General features: G+C 51.3%; 2 protein-coding genes across 4 annotated transcripts in view; one reads left to right on the forward strand and one right to left on the reverse strand.

Moving 5' to 3' along the window:
• Nucleotides 1-1,487: 1,487 nt before the first annotated feature.
• Nucleotides 1,488-6,834, forward strand: LOC108157697 (chromatin modification-related protein eaf-1). The gene is made up of 3 exons (XM_033389950.1): nt 1,488-2,789; nt 2,880-4,294; nt 4,355-6,834. Exons 1-3 carry the CDS (start codon nt 1,490-1,492, stop codon nt 6,425-6,427), a joined length of 4,788 nt encoding a protein of 1,595 aa, XP_033245841.1. The 5' UTR covers nt 1,488-1,489; the 3' UTR covers nt 6,428-6,834.
• A 2,127-nt stretch (nt 6,835-8,961) lies between these two features.
• The window catches only part of LOC108156506, a 53,468-nt gene continuing 44,722 nt past the window's right edge, over nt 8,962-17,707 (reverse strand). For 2 of the 3 annotated variants that reach the window (XM_033388780.1, XM_017288008.2), the window contains exons 4-8: nt 12,471-12,669; nt 12,318-12,403; nt 11,994-12,249; nt 10,124-11,928; nt 8,962-10,062 (exon numbers count right to left, since the gene is read on the reverse strand). In XM_033388780.1, the coding sequence (XP_033244671.1) occupies nt 9,225-10,062; nt 10,124-11,928; nt 11,994-12,249; nt 12,318-12,403; nt 12,471-12,669 (3,184 nt within the window). In that variant the 3' untranslated portion in view covers nt 8,962-9,224. The remainder of the gene's footprint in view (nt 10,063-10,123; nt 11,929-11,993; nt 12,250-12,317; nt 12,404-12,470; nt 12,670-17,707) is intronic. The other variant, XM_033388781.1, reaches the window with a different exon arrangement.

The raw sequence follows: 17,707 nt of genomic DNA on the forward strand, positions 1-17,707 counted from the left end.
CCTGGGCCTTAGAACCCCAGAAAGTAAACTAAAGTATGTGCAATCATTGGGTATATCATTGACAATTGAAATGAAAGTTGCAGCTGGTTGAAAGCAAACACACACAAAATACAAAACACAAAACACAAAACGAGTTGCAAGGCTAAATGGATGGATACTCATTGCTGGCTGGAACTCTGCGGCTGGCCACAATTGTTTCGGGCTGCTTGTGCTCTGCGCCGTGTGCAATTCCAAGGAAATCTAGAGTAATAACCATAGCAATTTGGAGACACCATCGGTAGATTACTGCCAATTGGCATTGCACTTTCATTCATTGAGATTCTTTTGGAGCAGCAGCTCTTTCCTTGTGCACTTTGAATAAATTTCTACAATGCTTGATTGACAGTCGATGCTGCTGTGATTAAACCGTATAATGAGGCTTTGGCAACGGCTCCCTCCTTGGCTTTGAGTGGCTTTTGCTTTTTGACATTGACGTTGGATGTTTGGATGTTGGATGTTTGGCTTGTGGCTATATCTGTGGCCTGGTGAGTCAGTCATAATTAGCGTTGGGTCTGCCGCTTGTGTGACATTATCGATGTATTTTGATTGAATGAAAGTTGAACTGTGTTTTTGAAAGTGAATTTCTGCGGCCATTGAAGATGAAGCGAATCGAAAGCATTCAATTTGGGCTCTGACTGTGGCAGAATATATTGGTACAGCATTAGACAATAGTCGGCGCTGCGGTCCAGGCCATCATTTGGCATTTGGCTCGTTTGACATAACAACCACAACAACCAGAAACAACCAGCGACAAACAACAAATACAACAACTCCCAGACGGGTTTTCCACAGTGCAAAAACTGGCTGCTCACATTTGGTAAAATTTCACTTTTTCCTTTTTATTTGCTGAAGCTGCAGCTGCCGCTGCCACTGCCACTGCCGCTGTTGCTTTTTTTTTCATGAAAATCAAAGCAATCCAATAGCTGGTCCAACAGTGCCACAGACCACTCCACATTTGGTGTCCACCAGTTGGTTTAATTGTAAGCGACACTGTGTCTACACAGTGTCCTGGCCCGTGTCCAGCATTTAGCGCAGGAGACCTGCTCCCTGAGTAGTACTTCGGTTTTGGCCAAAACACTTCTCGCCCAGAAGCCACTAGATGCCACAGCACAGGCATGTCTCAATTAAGGCTACCTACGGTGCCCGGCCGAGGCCTCGGCCAGCCTGACAAATTGCCGAGTGGAATGGCAATGTGGCTGTGGCTGCAACACCAACACTTGCCACAACAGCAACGACTGCTGCAACTGGCTGCAATTTTCGCACCATAAATGTGGAAGCGGTCTGCCGTCAAAGCTTTTGAAGTGACAGCGGCCTTGCGCGGACTCTGAAATCAAGAGTGGTCTTTGCTGGGGCGGAAGGTCTTTTCTTCTCTTCCAATGAAACATTTACTCGATCCAACATTCAAATTAAAGATTAAGACTTCATTTTTATTTCTGTTTGCAGCCACAAAATGATGGCCAGCCTCGATTTCAGGGTGCTGCTGGCGTTGCTGCTTCTCGGCTCAACAAAAGCCACACCCTCGACAGAAACACCATCGGCTCTGCTGCCCCTGGAGGCACGCAATGCTGACCTTTCGGGCGAAGAGGACATCATCTCCACCAGCTATGTGCTGCCCAATCAGATCTTCAACGAGGGCAAGCCCTACTATCCCCGGCAAGATCCCGTGTCGGGGCAGCTGGACTTCAGTGCCAAAAAGCAGGCCGGCATCCAGCCCGAGATCAACGAGGTGCTCGATCCCAACGAGAAGATAGTGCTGAGCGGTGCCTCCTCGCCGAACATACACGACTTCCTCAACCTGCCGGTGAAGTACTCGTCCTCGAAGTTCGTCTACCCGCTGGTCTCCAGCTCGTATGCCAATCTCAAGTACCAGGGCAGCAACAAGAACTACATCACCAACAAGAAGCCCACCTCCGTGGTGGCTCCGGTGACGCCTCCGCCGCCCAGCTACCACAGCTCCAATTACTTCACGGTGCCGACAACGAAACTCACGGCAGTGACCCCCACTGCAGGAGCCTACTATCCGCATCACAGTAGCAGCAGCAGCAGCAGCAGCAGCAGCAGCAGCAGCACGAGCACCACAACCAAGGCAACCACCACGGCAGGGACCACTACCAAAGGAACGTTGCCGCCATCCAGGAGACCCATCCCCGTGACGACAACAACAACAACAGCGACGACAACAACAACTGTTCCGGCGGCCAAGTACACCACCACGTCCCGTCGGCCCATTCCGCTGCATGCTGCCCCCACAACCACTCAGCCGCCACGCACCAGCACCACCCGCAAGAAGTTTGTGCCCACCAAGAAGTACAGTCCCACATTGCCCAGCAGTAGCAGCAGGACACCGATCGAACAGGAGGAGCGACGCCCAAGCACCACCCAACAGCCGCGTCCCACTCCCAGCAGCAGCGATGTGGCATTCACCACCCATCATGCCACACCTCAGGCAGCCATCTTTCCAACAGAGCCCATGACGACCGCGAAAATGTACACCACCTCCAGCACAAGTCCACCCGTTGTCTTCACGGAGGGTCCCACGCCACCGCCGCCCTTCAGCCCCATACCAGGCACAGGCATACCGAATCTCGATCCCGCGGATGTGTACCACACTTTGGGCCAGAAGAACACGCAGGCGGAGGAACAGCAGCAGCAGAAGGAGCAGCAGTTGCAGAAGGAGCAAGAGCAGCAATATCAACAGCAACAGCAGAAGTTCCAGCAACAGGAACAGCAGCAATATATGCAACAGCAACATATGCAACAGCAACATATGCAACAGCAACATATGCAACAGCAACATATGCAACAGCAACATCTGCAGCAGCAACAGCAGAAGCAGCAACAACAGCAGCAGCAACAACAGCAACAACAGCAGCAGCAGCAGAAGCAGCCGCAGCAGCAGCAGCAACAACAGCAGCAGCAGCAGCAACAACAGCAGCAGCAGCAGCAACAACAGCAGCAGCAGCAGCAGCAACTGCAGCAGCAGCAGCAGCAGAAGCAGCCGCAGCAGCAACAGCAGCAGCAGCAACAGCAGCAGCAGCACCAACAGCAGCAACAACAGCAGCAGCAGCAGCAACAACATCAGCAACAGCAACAGCAACAGCAACAACAGCAGCTACAGCCCCCACCAAGACCGCCAATGACGCTCAGTGACATATTCAACAGCCTGGCGGAAGAAGAGTCTGCAGTGGCGCACAACTACCAACAGAACCAAGGATTTGATTCCCAGGGCAATCTAATAGAACCGATTGCCCCCTCAAAGCCATCGCCATTCGCCATGCAACAGGCAGTCGGACAGCCCCAACCGCAGCCCGGAGCACCCCAACGTCCTACCACACCAGGAGCAGGGACCACTCCCGGACAGAGTCCATACCCCAACGATCAGAAGGTGATCTCGGGCAGCCAGGAGAACTATAGCAACGAATATGTGTCCTATCAGGTGCAGCAGCCGAATGTGATGCAATACCGACCGGTGCCTGGCCAGATCAACAACGTGGTCATCTCGCCCGGACAGCACTCGGCCTCCTTTGTGCTCGGCAGCCAGGTGCAGCAGGTGAGCGTGGGCCATCCCAGCGTCGAGAAGGAGCCGCTCTTTGCCAAGGACACGCCGGGCGTCCAGTACGGCCAGGTGATTAACGAGGACATTGGCAACATTAAGCGACCTGTGCCAGTGCCGTACAAGCCGGCAGCTCCCCAGGAGCCCCCAATGCCCACGAGCTATCAGCAGATGCCGAAAGTTCAGCAGAACTCCAACTTCCACCAGAACGGAAACATGGCCACAGTTGGAACCACTGTGCCAGCCGGTTCCTACCAAGAGCCGCCGCCAGAGGCGCCCAGCCCATACCAGCAGCTGCCACTGATTGGCTCCAACATCAGGCCAGCGAATAAGCCAGCGGCCCCGAAGACAGAGCAGCCAGCTCCGTCTTACCAGCCCACTAAGGCGTCGACGCCGCACCAGACGCCACCCACGCGGCCGGCGGTGAATGGGGATGACACCCAGGATCTCCTCGTCTCCAGCAACATTCGCTTCCCAGTGCTGGACGAGGAGTCCTCCGTGGAGCTGGCATCTTCGGCTATTGGGCCCGGTCCGCCTGCCGGACCCCACATCAATGGCCATGCGCAGCCGCTGAGTCTGCAGCAGATACACAACTCCAATCCCGTCGTCTTTCCCAAGGTCAAAGACGAGGAGACGCCCGGCGCCAATGTGCAGATCCAGCAGCACGAAGTGGTCAACCTCAACCAGCAGCAACAGCAATTGGTGAGTGCCTTCTTAAAGCCATGGGTCCTCCAACTAATCTGGTCTGTTTCCCTCCTCTAGAAATTCCCTGCCCAGCAGCCGGGACATGGCGAGCAGCCCTCTCGGGATATGGAGCCGCCGCCGCGCTACCCCACCACTTCGTCTGGGCCACAGGTTCCGTCCACGCCTGGCAATCGTCCTCCCTTCTACAATGAGTTCAACCGCAAGCCCCAGGGTGGTCCACGGCCCAGCAACTTGCCCAACATTCTGCCCCAGTTCCGGCCCAATGCGAAGATCTCCAGCGGCCATCCGCCAACACTGAAGCAGGACCCGGGCAACATCCGCCTGCCCACGCAGGGCATGAAGCGACCCTACAATCCCTCTGCGCCGCCCCATTTCGCCCACCGCCGACAGCCCCTGCAGCAGCAGATGCTGCAAAAGCGCTACCCCATGAACCGCATCTCCGAGTATCCCGTGGGGCCACAAGGTGTCGGCGGCGATATAAACAGACGGGTCTACCGCCTGCCGCCCTACGGTGGCCAGAACATGCCCTACCGCCCGGATCACATGTACGCGCGTCGCCCGAGTGGGCCAGGTCCTGCCAATGGACCCCTGCGATCCGTCGATGGCTATCCGGCAGAGCGACATGCACCATCGGCCGGCTCTGAGCCGTACCAGACCATCAATGCCGAGGGAGCGGCAGACTTTGAGGAGGAGGATTTGGTGATCAACGATCCGCCACAGCCGGTGACGCCCAGCAAGGATCGCATGGGCGTGGAGGAGACCAAACTGGAGCCCGTGGTTACCCTGCAAATGCTGCAGTCCCAGAAGAAGGCGGTGAGCCTGCCCGGAGATGATACTGGAGCTGGGGAGATTCAAGTTACGGCCGACAATGATCCCCAGGAGGCGGAGGCCTCAAGCTTTAGCCAGCAGAAGCTGGACCCCAGTGGAATGTACGTGGTGTTCCCCCTGAAAGGATCAGAGAAGCAACAGATCGAAGGAGAGCCACCTTCGGCCCCAGCGGAGTACCAGAACACGCCATTCTCGGTGATTCGTGACCAGCCCCAGGAGCCGATTCTGAAGAACAAGAAGCCGCAGTCGCTGCAGCAGCAGAACAAGGCCCAGCAGATGCCCAAGGAGAAGTTCCCGTATCCAATCGAGAAACCCGATCCATCGTACTCCGAACTCAACCCGAATCCCGAGTCTCAGGGCCATGTGCCGGGCGTGCTCATTGCTCCACGAATCATCCACGGAGCCTTTGGTACCGGCACCGAAACCCCCATTGCCATTGCATACACGCCCACAGAGCCCAGCGTCTTCCGACGGACGTCGGCAGCCGGGGACCAGGATCAGAAGTTCTCCAACATCAACCTGGCCACGCCCGTGATCAGCGAGATTCGGCAGGACACCCAGACGGAGGAGGGACTCAGCAGCGACTTTGATCTGCGCGGCCAGAATTACGAGAAGAACTTCATGGCGCCCTTCTATCCCAGCGTAAGTCTGGGCGGAGGGGGAGCGGGAGCCAGCGGTGCTGCGGCAGTCAACTGGAACATTGTGCCCTCAACCACGGACCAGGCGATCTACGAGAAGAACAGCATCAACCGGGCCGATGTGGAGCCGGCTGAAGAGACGAAGGAAAAGGAGTCGGCCACAGCCAGCGCACTGACAGCGGAGAAGAATCCCGAGCTGGACAGCTTTCAGCCGCAGCTGCAGGGCGGATTCAAGCCCATCTATCCGCCAGGCTACCAGCACGTAGAGCAGCAGATCGACCATGAAGAGGCCAATAACAGAGACCAAAATCAGCCCCTGGCACTGCCTCTGGTGGCGGTCACCACGAGCACAGCGAAACCGGCGACGGCAGCTGCCACCAGCAGCAGTTCGTCCTCCAAAACCACTACGACATCCACCACCAATCAGCCCGGAACAACGAAAGCTGCTGCCACAGCAACAACCACAACAACTACCCAAGCGCCAGCTGGAAGCGTAAAGCCGACGCAGCGCAAGAAGTCCACTTTCGAGACTAGCCTGGCGGCCCTGCTCTTCGGAGACGAGGACGAGGAGGATGGCGCACGCAAGTCCGCGGAGCTGCCAAAGGCCCAGGCCGGACCACGGAATGTGCCCCGCATGGGACCTCGAAGTCTGACGCTCAGCTAAGTCCCCAAGGAGCTCCGAGGAGTTAGTTTAGTCCAATTTTAGTTTGTATTATTTATTCAAAGTTCTTGAAAGCAGGGAATCTGCGTAGAAGTAGACGATGTGGTAATCTAGTTCTTGTTCTACAGCTTATTGTTAGTCGTAAGTCCATATATAACTAGTACATGCATCCAGCCACCAACGAACCATACAGTCCCATTTACCTAACGACCTTACGACCTTTTGCGAGTCTGATTTGAATGTACGCATGCGGAACACTTTCTCATTGGACTCCCGAATCGTCGGAAATGAGATAAAAGCTTTTCGTATTATTCCACTTAACACAATCCCTAAGTAGTACTCACAATTTGCAAGATTATTATTTGTACCATAGAAATCAATGAAAAATAAACGAAATTCTGATATGATAATTTATTTGCAATTTGACTGGAAATGGGGACCGTTAAACTGCAGGTGCTGGGCACTGGTCAAATCTCGCTATGGCCCACAGTGGGAAAAACGGACAATATAGCTGATAAAAACATACCTTCTTCCAGTTTTTTCTTGTGTTTGTCATGTAAATCATAGAACTTGACTTAGTGACTTCATCCCGATGCTGAGGAGGACGGCTATTAATACCAGGTAAGATATACATCCGGTACAGCGGTGGCCTCATGGTCACAGCAGCTTCCCGAAGCGTTCTACGCGCTGCAGAACAGTGGGCCGTATTAGCCTATAATCTGGAAAATAAAAATGTTTATATATATATTTTTTGTATTATTTATTGAAGCGTTTAATTTATTTATTTACAGCTGCGGTGAGCCTAGAGATTTTAAGTTACTAGCGCAATTTGAATTTGAACTGACCGGGCTCGCTATCGCCAAAAACAGTTATCAGTGCTATCGATATACCTATTGATAGAAAATGTAATATCGATATGCGTTATATGCGGTCACACTGTACATAACGTGCGTGTAGAATTTATATTTCTACATGTAAAAACCAACATTCGTCTATAATGTATGTAGATAGTCGATTGTTACACGTTTCAATCCGTTTCAATGAACAATTGAAAACGATTGTAGTCAGCTGAAACGGACTGAAATAGATTGAGGATGCTTCAAGTCGAAGGCAATCGAAAGTCTGTCATCTTTCTATATCTGTATTTATTGATTGAGTACAATTCAGTTTTACAGTTTTACAAAATTCTTCGTGTGTATTAAATTTATTCTTTCTTCGATTTTATGATGGTTAAAAACTGTAACTGAGTCGTTTATATATATATATATATATATGTGTATATATGTATGCCTGGGATGGACTGTGATTCCACTGTGATAATATAATATAATACTTATACATGTTATGCACCCACACATTGGTAGGTGCACCCATGTGTTTGATTGGCAACCGGAAATGAATTTTAAATTCATGATTTTCTAATTTTTGGCCTCACATAGAACCCATTTAACAAGACGATGCAATGAGGTTGAAGTGTTATTATGCTCAAATGGACGACATCAATTTCTTAACAATCATTCTACAGATTAACTCCTTCTGAATGCTATGTACACATATGTATGTATGTATGTTTCATGCCTTATTTTCAGCTAACATATGTATTTATGTACACTCGCGTGATCTTAATTAATTTCTCTGTTGAACAAAGTCTATGCTGCTAAAGTAAGTCGCTTCAGTTGGAGCCGATCGATACAATAATCAAATCTAGAATATTTTACTATCGTTTGTATAATGGAAACTACTAGCCGATTCATAAATGGTGGCTCAGTCTTCGCCTTTTCGCATTTTCGAAATATGTATACGTTTTTCTGGTAATTGAGAGTCTAATTGTAGCCGATTTAAAACGAAGAAAAATAATAATATACACGTGTAAAATGTTCCAATTGATCGGCCAGCGTGCTTTCAATCAGGCTTTTTTTTTGGATGTATACAAATGTATTTATTTTCAAAAACTAAAACTTAAAACATACGCCGATATTAAGCCCGTTTTTTGGATATTGGTTCTCTCGAATCGGGGGACCAGTTCTGTACAGTTTTCGAGGGGTAAATGGGGGGGGGGGGGGCGTTCAAGTCTTACAACCTCACGTTGAACAGTCTACATAGATATATAGATATAGATACGATATTTAAATTTGACCTTAAATGGTAGCTAGTTACAGTTACAGTTTAAAATGTATGTATTGCAATATGCCATTATATATAAATGTGTATATTTGTATTTAGGTTTTTTTTTTGTATATTAATTGTGTAGACATAATCGCTTTTATACAGTGTTTAGACAACAAAATCAAATAAATAATGGGATATAATGTATGCATAAAGAATAGCTATGCCATTTCGACAGGTTTGATTAGGTTTAATTAGAATAAATACTAAATACTTTCCGCTCTAATTTAGCATAGGATGTATAGAAAGTGTAAATTTGAAGGACTAGGAACCAGTACGATGTACGATGTATATGATTATGTTTAGGTAATATCCATACAAAACGATAAGTTGGACACAATTTTACCAAAAAACTAATACAAACGAATTGGTTACTCTTATGCTCTCTTGGGCAAAACATTCTTAATTTTTAATAGAATAATTTGGCTTATCTGTAATTGCAATCTGCTCTATACACATGATGCGATACGATACGATATTAGAAACTATAAATAAATGTGGCTGATGTTTTCTCTTATCGAGTGGTACTCGTACTGCCGACTTTTGGGGGAAATTCAAATCTCAAGGAATTTAGAACTTGTTAAACAAAAAAATTGATAAAGGAATCCGTGGCATGGCTTAGACTATCCTGCGGCTATCCGACCTGGCCGCTGTTCGTCACCTGATGCTTCTTCTTGTCGAATATGGGCAGCTTCGACTTGACCGCTCCCTCGCACACCATCATCCGCTGGTGGGCCGGCTTCTTTTCCAGATCGAAGCACAGGGCGTCCGGGGTTAGGTGTCGCTTGAAGTCCGAGTAGCGGCGCGACTCATACGAGAGGTAGTTGGAGCCCAGGGCTGAGGCAGCCACAGCCGCGGCCACAGTGCCATTGCCGTTCCGATGGTGCATGGATGGCGGCGAAGAGTCCTGCCGCTTGCGCTCAAAGTACTCGACAATCTTGGCTATTTGCGCCGATCGTGTGCTGGGCAGGGCCGTGAAGGAGCGATCGTCCCAGAGCAGTGAATCGGAGCCGGCCAGGCTGCTGATGTCGTCCGAGCTGTCCGTGTAGATGGACGAGGTGCGATTCTTGCAGTACAGCAGCTGATTCGTGGCAAACGGACTGCGCTGCAGCAGCGTGTGTATCTCCGAGTCGAGGGCCAGGCGATTGATCAGTCCGGCCGTGGCCGCCATCTGCGAATCGCTGACATTGCCGCTGAGCAGGGCATGGTGGCAGGTGTAGCGACGCTGGTGCGGACGCGGTGCCAAAATTTCGGCATCCAGATCATCCATGGAGTCCAGCGCCGTGGACGACGACGTGTTGTTGGCGCCAATCACTGCCGGATCGTTGTCGATCAGCAGCACCGAAGATGAGGTCGAGGAGGTGTCATTGAGCTGCTGCTGTTGTTGGGCAGCGGCGGCTGTAACGGCCACAGCAGCATTCGATGTGGAAGTCGCATAGTAGCAGCATCGACACAGGCTCGCCAGTTTATCGCTGAAATTGAAACCGTTGAGGATTAGTAAGGGATTCGGACTCGGACTGGGCAAACACTCACTTGATTTCACTGCTTGCGCCGCCTGCTGCGTCGAGCATTAGCGTCTTGTACTGTTCGTAGGTGCAGCTGCTGCTACTGCTGGCCGCGCCGCCGCAACCAAACCCCAACGAGCCCATTCCGTTGAGCTGCCTGCTGAAGCTGTTGTTGGTGATGGCCGCGTCCGACTCCTCGTTGAAGCACGAGAAGAAGCCGCTCTCGATGGAGTCGCGCCGCGTCAGGTTCGTCTTCAGCGTTGACAGCTGTTCGCACTGGTACTTCATCCTTTCCTCGACGTCCTTCAGCGCCTCCAGCTCTTGAAAGGTGCACGATGAAATGGTGGCAGCCGGGGCCGAGCAGCCGGAGAGGGGTGTGGGCGAGGCGACTGCTGTGGCCGAACCGCTGCCCGAGGGCAGCTCTTTGGACTTCCTTCCGCCGTCGGTCAGATCCTCGCAGGAATTGGAGTCCGCGGCGGCAACTGTGGAGGCCGTCAGCGTGACCGTCGAGGCACTGGCCTTGAGCAGCGGGCTGGTCTCGAATTCACTGGCGTTGCTCTTCAGGCCACTGGCGACACTGGGGCCGCCGCGAAACAGGGGATGCGTGTAGAGGGAGTTGGCGCGGTACTTGCGGGCCGCGGGCACTGTGGAGGGGCGCACAGCGCTGTCGTCGCTGCTCGACTCGGCATCGGCACAGTTGCCGCCTCCGTCCGGGTCCTCGCCCTCCGAGGTGCAGTCATCGCAGTCGTCCTCTTCGGCGGTTGGAGCCTCCTCCGCCTCCGCCGCCGTGGCCGGCACTGCCGCCGCATTGCTGACCCGATAGGGCAGCTTCAGCTCCATGGCGCTGTACTTGCGCGTCATTTGCGGCGAGACGGGCAGACTCTTTGGTTCACTGGGCGTCGCCGGTGTCGCCGCTGCCTTGGGAGCTGCCGCTTCACTGCCGTCTGCTGTCGCCGTGCCCTGGGCCACGGTCTTGCCCTGCATGGCGGCCAGCTCCTTGAAGAACGGGGCCAGCATCTCGAAGCACGAGCTGAACAGATCGCCCACCCCGGCGGCATAGGTCCTCGGATTGGCGCCCAAGATCTTCTTGACGCCGCGCAGCTGCGCGAGCGCTTCGAACGGATTGGGCTTCGTGCCGCTGTGGTCCTTGTTCGTCTCCGGCTTGTACTGCGGATCCTTCAGGCACATCGTCTCGCCCACCTTGCGCAGCGTGAGCACGGCAGAAATGGGCGGCGGCAGGGGCGGCGGCTCGGGGACCACAACCGCCGGCAAGAGGACGGCGGCGGCAACAGAACTGCCGCCGGGCAACTGGCGGGGCGGCGTCGGCGAGTGCGTGGAGGACCGCTGACGCTGCATCTGATGGCAGCGCGCCTTGTCGCTGGGCGACGTGTGCATCGGGAAGTGGATGATGTTCTCGCTCAGCGAGCGCCGATGCAGCAGTATCTCGGCCTCCAGCTTCTGGGTGGCGCGACGCACCCGCGACTGCAACATGTGATCGTCGAAGACGTGGCTGCCGGCCGATCCCGTGGGCGTGCCCGGCAACGCGGCCGACGCTGACTTCGTGGGGAAACGGAACCCTTCCTCGTCCACGTCTCGCAGATGGCGCGGCGTCAAGGTGCCCGCTGGCGCGGTGCAAATGGTGCCCACTGTCGGGGCAGAGGCCAAGGCAGGGCCCGTGGCATGCTCGCTGTCACTGCCGCCGGGCGAGCAATTGATCAGCTCCAGGGAGCTCAGCGGACTGGCGCCCGCCGACGACTCGTGCTCGTACTTCTCCAGCAGCAGCGTCAGCTTCTTGGTGGCATCGTGGAACGTGGGCCGGCTATTGGCATCGTACTGTGAAAGGAGATTTGGCATTACATGAAGCTCGAGGAGGGGGGGGTCTGCGCTGCAGCACTTACGATGCAACAGTAGAAGGCCAGCCGCAGCAGCACTGGCGGCGTGTCCATAGGACAGAGCTCCACAAAGGCCAGATAGTCGAGGCCGAAGGAGGGCGTGCGCGGCATCATGTCCGGATCGGCCTCGATGCGCGCTATAATCTCGCACTGGATGATGCCGAACGAGAAGATGTCGCTCCTCTGATCGTACCACTGGCCCTTCAGGCACTCGGGACTGACCCAATACGGCGAGCCGACTGTCTCCAGGCGCGACTTTCTGCTGCGATCAAGAGGGTTTGGGGTAAAGATCAGTTTCCGTACGAGGCAAATGCTCAAGGATCCACTTACGATTTCACTGGTATCTTTGCGGCTAGGCCAAAGTCCCCCACGACGGCTTCGTACTGATCGTTGGCCAGATTGCGTATAAGTACATTCTGTAATCCGAGCAGGGAGGGGGGGCGGGTTAGATTCAGCTCATTGAAATGCTGGCCAGGGACTCACCTTGCTTGTCAGATCCCTGTGAAAGATGCCGGCATCGTGGACATATGTCATGCCCCGCGCTATACCCAGCGCCAGTCTTATCTTCTGCGTGGCGCTGAGCACCACCTCCTTGTTGGCCAGCAGCTGCTCCAGCGAGCCGCCGTTTATGTACTCGGTGAGGGCGTGCAGCTGTCCCTCCTGCACGCAGACGCCCATAAAGCTGCAACGAGAAGGAACAAAGGGGCCACAAGACTTTTAGTACAACTTTTCCACTGCATGGACACTTTTTTCGGGGGCTAAGTTTCGCTTTCAATCACCCGCACCGCCTGACAGTCGCTGCTGCAACTCCGATTTCTTATCGCCGTCTGACATGCAATCAGCCAGTAGTAGCCCCCCTCTACCCGATGTCTTGATTTTGTAATTCGAGTGCCACGCAATAAAAAGTGAAAGTTTCTCCTTCTGGCATTCCAGGATCCCCAATTGCCAGCACAGGGACTGCCGCCCTGCCAAGTAGTCATCTCCATTTCCTGTTGCCAGACAATGTCAATGACTCCCCGGTGCGAGCAGCACTCAAAGGCACTCGGGCTGAAGGCGTCCACAACTCCTGCCCTGCCATGCACTGAGACGTACAAAGCCCTATCCCGAGAAGGGGCATGATTCCCCCACCAGGCCAGGACTGGGACTGGGACCAAGGCTGGGTCGCTGGCCCGAGAATGCAAGAACAAAATACAAGGTTTCAAGCTTTTAAGGCGTTCCGGCAGCTGCCTCAGAGGTTATGTTTCTATGGTTCTTATTACAGACTGAGAAGCAGAGTTAGAGGGCTTAAGTTCCGAGGGATTTTAGGTTCCATTCCGAACAAACTGTGAGTCTTTTAGGCCTACTCAACCTCCCATCGAACTGCCTTCGAACTAGTTTCAATTCTGTTCCTCCTCGTCATGCAAACGACATGTATTTGGTTTTACAAAAGGCACATTTCTGCTCGTATAGGGGTCTCAGTGTTGACTAGTTTCAAAGCGCACATTTCTGCTCACTTTTGATACATTTTAAATGTGAATCAGGACTTCTTTCATTTCAAAATAGCTTTTTACGTGCAGTCCTAACCACTCCTGTTCCCAATGAACTACAGTCTAGCATATACTCCTAAAAAACAGAAATCTGTGAGTCCCGCAGACTGGGTTTCCCAGTTTCCCTCAGTGCACAATGCCTGCCAGGATGAGGATGAGGTCATCTCCAGAGCCTAGACCGGAACTGTAAGCTTATTAAGAACGTAAGCGTCAACGCATGCGTCTGTCGCTCCTCCTCCCTTGCTGCCTTGTGTGCAGTCAGGTGCAAAAGGTTAAGTGCTGCCAGACACCAAGGCTGTATATCTCTTCCCCTTTCCGCCTCCTGAGGTGACAATGAACTTTGCTGGGCTCTAGAGCATGTCAGGTTGCATCATCCTCTACTGGAGTGTACTTCGGGGTGTATGGAAATGTGGCCAACCGATTGGCGCATGTGATTCAGGTCCCGTGCAGGTGTTCAATAAATCGTAACATTCTCCGATAAGAGAATGCCACTCGTCGCCACTCGCTTCAAATTCTTTCTTTCAAGTCTTTCTGGTCTAATCAGTTTTCGGGTTTTTGGCGAACTGTGGCTTATCTGCGGCACATGCCGTCGCTGGGCAGTTGGTCAGTGGCCAAAATCATTTGTGCCATCATAAGCCAAATAAAAGAATGCTCAAAGATTCTGATAAGGTTTATCGCCCCGTCATGGCTCCGTTGTATAATTGGGCCTCTGAAAGCCATGATATACGACGCTCTAGGGCCAAGTCGATGGGGCCATTAATTTTCACTCAGAAATCCAGAGTTTGGGGAACACTAAAAATTAATTTCATTAGGTTAACCTCAAAACCATCAAAACGTTGATAGATTTGCGCAGGCCGCAGCGATAATTGTTTCGAGCACGCAACCCAACAGCCTGTCATCCGGGCTCCACTCCGCCGAGTATCAGGTCCTGGCCGCACTTCCCCCTCCTATCATGTCCTGGCCCTACTCCCCCTAGTATTATGTGCTGGCCCTACTTCCCCTCCTATCATGTCCTGGCCACTGACACCTTGTCAGGCTGCCAATAAGGCTGACAGCCTGCCTGCTTGCGGTTCTGCAGGGTGCGTATCTCTGAAGTGGCATTAGAAGTCATCAAATGTGCGGCAGCCCCTTACTCAGGGGATTCCCCCGCATTTACATGCACAGTAAACGCAGATTAGAGGGGAAAAAATGCATGTTTCATTAGTTCTAAACGCAGACGGGATATCTACAATGATGATTCATTTCCAAGGCTTTAAAAGCTCATAGTGGGGAGATTTTCAGATGGAAGGCATAAGAGACATCATTCCAAGATATTTTCAGAGGTATCTGGGAAGAGGTATCCTTTAGCAACCCATAAGGAGCAAAATATCAACACTTAGTCGCTTTGAAGGCAAGGCTATGATGAGAGTAGACCATCAATATCTCTAGTCATGCACATAACATGTATTTTGTTTTAATTTTGTTTTATGCCTGGTAGAGAGTTCCCATCCCAGTCTCGGGTAGAGCATCATTCTGCCGCGTCCTGCACACGCCATGCATCTTGTTTTTGCAATCTTTAGCTCCTCCAGTCCCACGTTCACCCTTCGATGCCTTCACTGTAACCACATGCAAATGGGGTTGGCATGGGCCACCTGTTGAATCGCTTACCCTTCGGGGTGTTTATGGCCTTTGCGTGGCTATGCGTCATTACGTAAGATATCAGACCAGAAATAGAGCTATCAACAGGCACCCATTTGGGAGATCTATCGGCTTACAGGGTCACAGTTCACACTCGAGAATCAAGGGCAGACCGCAGGTAAGAATATTATTCAAAGAGAGTTATTACACTGCATAAAAAAAAGAGATTGAAATGTGGAGGGCATGACCCTTTCGATGGGAGTGTCTGTCGCTGTGTGTGTGGCAGACACATGTCAGCCGTAATGACGATGACGCGCCCTTCAGACAGGCCCAAAGGGTCCCCGGCCCAAGACGCGTCTAATCTGAAATGAAGTTATCACAATGCCTGCCTCTCCTCTCCCCTGCCTCCCTGCCTCCCTGCCTCCCTGCCAGGTGTTGACAGCATCTCCAAGGCCTGCGGCTCAGAGGGTTGTCTGCCTGGCCCTGGCACCACACCTTTCTCGATGGTTTCCATTTGCATAGCCAGCGCAGGGGCTTTACGGTTCTAATTGAATTTATTTCCCTGCATGATGCACGATTAGCGCCTCGAGTGCCCTGCCCCTCTGCCCCTGCCCATTAGCGGCTTACATTAATCGAATCCCAAAGCCGCACTCGAAGAGGAATGTTTCAATTTGGTTTTGGGCTTCCCAAACGATTTTTATATGGCCCAAAACCGCCTTCGAATGCATTTTGTTAATTGGGCAAAAGCCTGGTATCCTGGGGGCCTGGACAGGGCTTGCAGCAGGAAATGAATGCACGTTGAGGGCCCACTTCAGAAGGAGTCTCCTGCCCCTCCCAAGCAGGAAGCAAAAACTACTCAAGCGGCTATAAACCTTTTTTTGGGGGGCTCCGAGGGGGCACATCCCCCATTGTTCTCTGTGCCACGTTTAGATTTTCAATTTGTTTCGTTTTTCGCCTTTGGGGCAAATGTGTTTTTCTCTTTGAGAGTCGGTTTTCCATGGAAACGTCTCGGAGAGCCACAGCGGCCGGCATTTCTCTAAGAAAAAAAACCATAAATTGACACGTTTGCACGTTTCCCCCAAGAGAGAGGGAGAAAGAGAGAGAGAGAGAGAGAGAGAGAGAGAGAATGGTTTTCCCAGACATCAGAGTCGGTCCATGGATTGGCAAATGAAATGCAAAATGCAAAATACCGCTTGGAATTCTGCATTCAAGCAAAAATCGAACTGGAGCATAAAAGCATTTTGCGCTTAATTGAAAATTATTACCACAACAGCAGCAACATCAGCGGCAGCAACATTAGCGGCAGCAACAGTTGCAACAGCGACAACATATTGTGTTAGGAGACTGCGGCACGATCGGGTGGAGGTTAAAAGGTTGACACAAAAGCAAACAACAAGACAAACCGCCCAAAAACGAAAATCCAAGCAGTAGCCAGCCCCGTGGGCGTGGCAATGGGCGTTATAAATGGTCCTAAACGTTGCCAAATGCAATTACGGGAGTACCATTCGGCATTTGATTGTGGGGCAGGGAGGAGGAGGAGAGTGAAGACTGTGGGGGAGGGAGGAAGGGAGGTAGGAGTCTGTGGAGGAGTGAGGGAGGCAGGTAGGAGTCTATAGAGGAGTGAGGGAGGCAGGGAGTACTCCATGGGCGAGGGAGAAGTCTGTAAAGAAGGTAGGTAGCCTTTGGTGGACTGAGGCATCGACTATGTTGCCGCAAAAACATTTCGAAATGAAATGATTGAATTTTGTTTTTTTTTTTTTTTTTTTCAATTAGAAAAATATGCAAAACGTGATGCGAAAATTATGCAGATTGCAGCTGCATCCAGTAGTGGCTAGTGGCTAGTGGCTGCAACATTTGGTTGCCTGCCTGCCTGGCACTTCCTTTTCTTGTTCCAAGTCCAGAGATTGCCGGCTGCTGACCGATTTCCGAGCCCCCAAAAAGAAAGCGCTGCCGCTGCCGCTGCAACGAAGCCGAGCATTGCATAAATTTTAATATCTAATGCTTTGGCGCTTTTTGTTGTGCAAAATTGATTGAAGTGTATTGAGATTGATTGAAAGTTGATGACATAATTTTGTTGGTGGCAAAACAGACAAAAGACAAACGCAAATTGGAAGTGAATGTTGGAGAGCCGCAGAGCCACAGCGCCATAGACATAACTACACTCAGAGAAAAGTGGGCAAAGTAGAAGAAGAAACACCAGCCCATATTTAAATTTAATGTTTGATTTTTATATTCCAAAAATAGTGTGAAAGGAAATAAATGTATAATAATTATAATAAATAATAGTGATTTTTTTTTTGTTATTGGGACCGAATCAAGCTCTTTTATTTGAAGACTGTGTCTGTGCTTTGTTGTTGGATTTGTGGGACCGTAAAGTAAATCTTTTGTGCGCCAAAGACTGTATTTTTTTATTGGACTCTGATGCTATATTTTTGTATTTTATAGCATTAAAAGTCTTTAAAATATTTCATCTAAATAAAAAAACTTTCAACTAAATAATTTTTCAATTCAGTAATTCATTCAATTTTTTGGAATTTAATTTAAATATTAAATATATTTATTTGAAATATATTTAAA

This window comes from Drosophila miranda, chromosome 2, assembly GCF_003369915.1.
Source record: "Drosophila miranda strain MSH22 chromosome 2, D.miranda_PacBio2.1, whole genome shotgun sequence".
Lineage (NCBI taxonomy): Eukaryota > Metazoa > Arthropoda > Insecta > Diptera > Drosophilidae > Drosophila > Drosophila miranda.

What these genes read in the sequence shown, in the direction of transcription:
- LOC108157697 (XM_033389950.1), top strand. Translation starts at nt 1,490, where the DNA reads ATGATGGCCAGCCTCGATTTCAGGGTGCTGCTGGCGTTGCTGCTTCTC. An exon ending in GCAATATATGCAACAGCAAC is followed by an intron (nt 2,790 to 2,879) that starts ATATGCAACAGC and finishes AGAAGCAGCAAC; the next exon opens with AACAGCAGCAGCAACAACAG. An exon ending in ACCAGCAGCAACAGCAATTG is followed by an intron (nt 4,295 to 4,354) that starts GTGAGTGCCTTC and finishes TCCCTCCTCTAG; the next exon opens with AAATTCCCTGCCCAGCAGCC.